We start from the raw sequence: 2,070 nt of genomic DNA on the forward strand, positions 1-2,070 counted from the left end.
CTCTTCCATGACTCAGCCCTGATAATGCCCTCCAGGGCATTATCATTAGCATCTTCTGCTAATGGGCCATTGAGTGTCACTGCAGGACTGATAAAATTCCATCCTCCCATTGTGGGATGCTCCGCCCAGGGGGAGGATCCAAGCATTCCTACCTGGATATAAGCTGAGACTTGCCACACCAGGAGCAGCTTGCCTACTGGATTGCCAGAGGACAAGAGCTCCATAACCACCACTGGACCTCCAAAGGAAGACCAGACCCTTCTGCATGATCACTGCTTCAACAGAATCACCTTCATCTCTCCAACAGGACTGCAGTCACCATTTACTGGGACAGCTGCCACCACCCTGACCAACAGGGTGTCAGGTTATATCCTGACTCTGTCAGTTTAAGGCAGTGTTTCTGTATCATTGCCTTGATCTTAGTTTTCTTTTAAATTGTAATTCTCCTTAAGATGCTCCAAAGGTTTGCCTTCAAACCAGTACAAAAGAAAATGGGCGCACCCTTTGTTTTCTTCCCAAACCAGGATTTCCCATTCCCAAACCTTGATTGGATGGAGAAGGAGGCTGTGAGGAAGACGAAGGAGCCCCGGGACACCCAGATAGGTGAGGAGGAAGTCAGTTTCTATTTCCCCCTCTCTCCTGCTCCATCTCCCAGCCCAGCACAGGCCCCGGCTGCAGGACAAATCTGCTGTCAGCCCTGTCCTGCCAGGGATGTACTGGAGGGATCTCCTTCCCCTTCCCTCTGGCATGGAGGCAAATCCCATCCTCTCCTTGTCCTTCCTTCCCCAGGGAAGAAACTGAGGATGGAGACCAGGGAAGAAAAATCTGCAAGGCAGAACCTCGTGAAAGAGACCGTTTTGAGTGATTCTAGCACACAGGAATCCAACAGGGAAGAAAAACCTCAGGAATCCCCCATGAGGAGGGGCTCCAAACCCAGCCCAGGGTGCTCTGAAGAAGAAAGAGCCACCCTGAGCCAGGAAGGTGGACAGAGCTTCAGCCAGAGTTCAGAGCTGGTGGTCCATAAAAAGCTTCATGATGGGGAGAAGCCCCACAAGTGCTTGCAGTGTGGGAAGAACTTTAGGTGGAGCTCCAACCTGATCAGCCACCAGATGATCCACACTGGGGAGTGGCCTTACGAGTGTGGGGAGTGTGGGAAGGGCTTCAGCTACAGATCCAACCTTGTGACCCACCAACGTCTCCACACTGGAGAGAGGCCCTACGAGTGTCCCCAGTGTCAGAAGAGGTTTCCGAGCAGCTCCAATCTCCTCCAGCACCAGCGGATTCACACTGAGGAGAGGCCCTTCCTCTGCCCTGAGTGCGGGAAGGGCTTCAAGCGCAACTGCAACCTCATCAAGCACCGGCGCATCCACACTGGGGAGAGGCCCTACCAGTGTGCCACATGTGGGAAGAGGTTTCAGACAAGCTCCCATCTCCTCCTGCATGAGCGGATTCACACGGATGAGAGGCCCTTCCACTGCCCCGACTGTGGGAAGGGTTTCAAGCACAACTCCACCCTCATTACCCACCGACGCATCCACACAGGGGAGAGGCCCTACAAGTGTCCCCAGTGTGAGAAAAGCTTCACCAGTAGCTCTCACTTGACCAGACACCAACGGACCCACCAGTAAGGGAAGCCCTGCAAATGCCAAAAATGCAGGAACAGCTTCATGCACCACTCCAGCTTCATCCCCCATTAGAGGGCCCACATTGGGAAGAACCCTGGTGATCCAGTTTCCCTGTGGTCTATGCTGGAAAAACACCTGTCCCTTTTCCTGCCCTTGCCAAAGACATGATGTGGGACGGAAGAACATGAGGGTCTGGCCATGGCCGTGTCATTACATTCACTCGCACCTCAGAACATTGGCAGGGGCAGGAAAGGGACTCCCTCTCTCTCCCTGAGGAGAAGGGTGTCCTTTCCAGACAGGGGAAATTGTGGCCAGGAAGAGCCTGTTGTTGATGTATTAGTTTTCCCAGTAAACTGTTTCATTTATCCCTTCTGTTATCAATATAATTTCTTTTTCTCTTTGTTCCTTATCTCATTGTTGTTCCCAATAAATTGTTCTTATCCCA

At 52.3% G+C, this 2,070-nt stretch overlaps 1 protein-coding gene across 1 annotated transcript; it reads left to right on the top strand.

Annotated features, from left to right (window-relative positions):
* Positions 1 to 872: 872 nt before the first annotated feature.
* On the top strand, positions 873 to 1,843 carry LOC134414033 (zinc finger protein 239-like). Its single transcript, XM_063148030.1, has one exon. It carries the CDS (start codon positions 915 to 917, stop codon positions 1,626 to 1,628), a length of 714 nt encoding a protein of 237 aa, XP_063004100.1. The 5' UTR covers positions 873 to 914; the 3' UTR covers positions 1,629 to 1,843.
* The last annotated feature ends 227 nt before the right edge of the window (positions 1,844 to 2,070 follow it).

This window comes from Melospiza melodia, unplaced genomic scaffold (assembly GCF_035770615.1).
Source record: "Melospiza melodia melodia isolate bMelMel2 unplaced genomic scaffold, bMelMel2.pri scaffold_91, whole genome shotgun sequence".
Taxonomy (NCBI): domain Eukaryota; kingdom Metazoa; phylum Chordata; class Aves; order Passeriformes; family Passerellidae; genus Melospiza; species Melospiza melodia.

Bases quoted from the DNA above. Each gene is read 5' to 3' on its own strand.
- LOC134414033 (XM_063148030.1), top strand. From the start codon at position 915: ATGAGGAGGGGCTCCAAACCCAGCCCAGGGTGCTCTGAAGAAGAAAGA.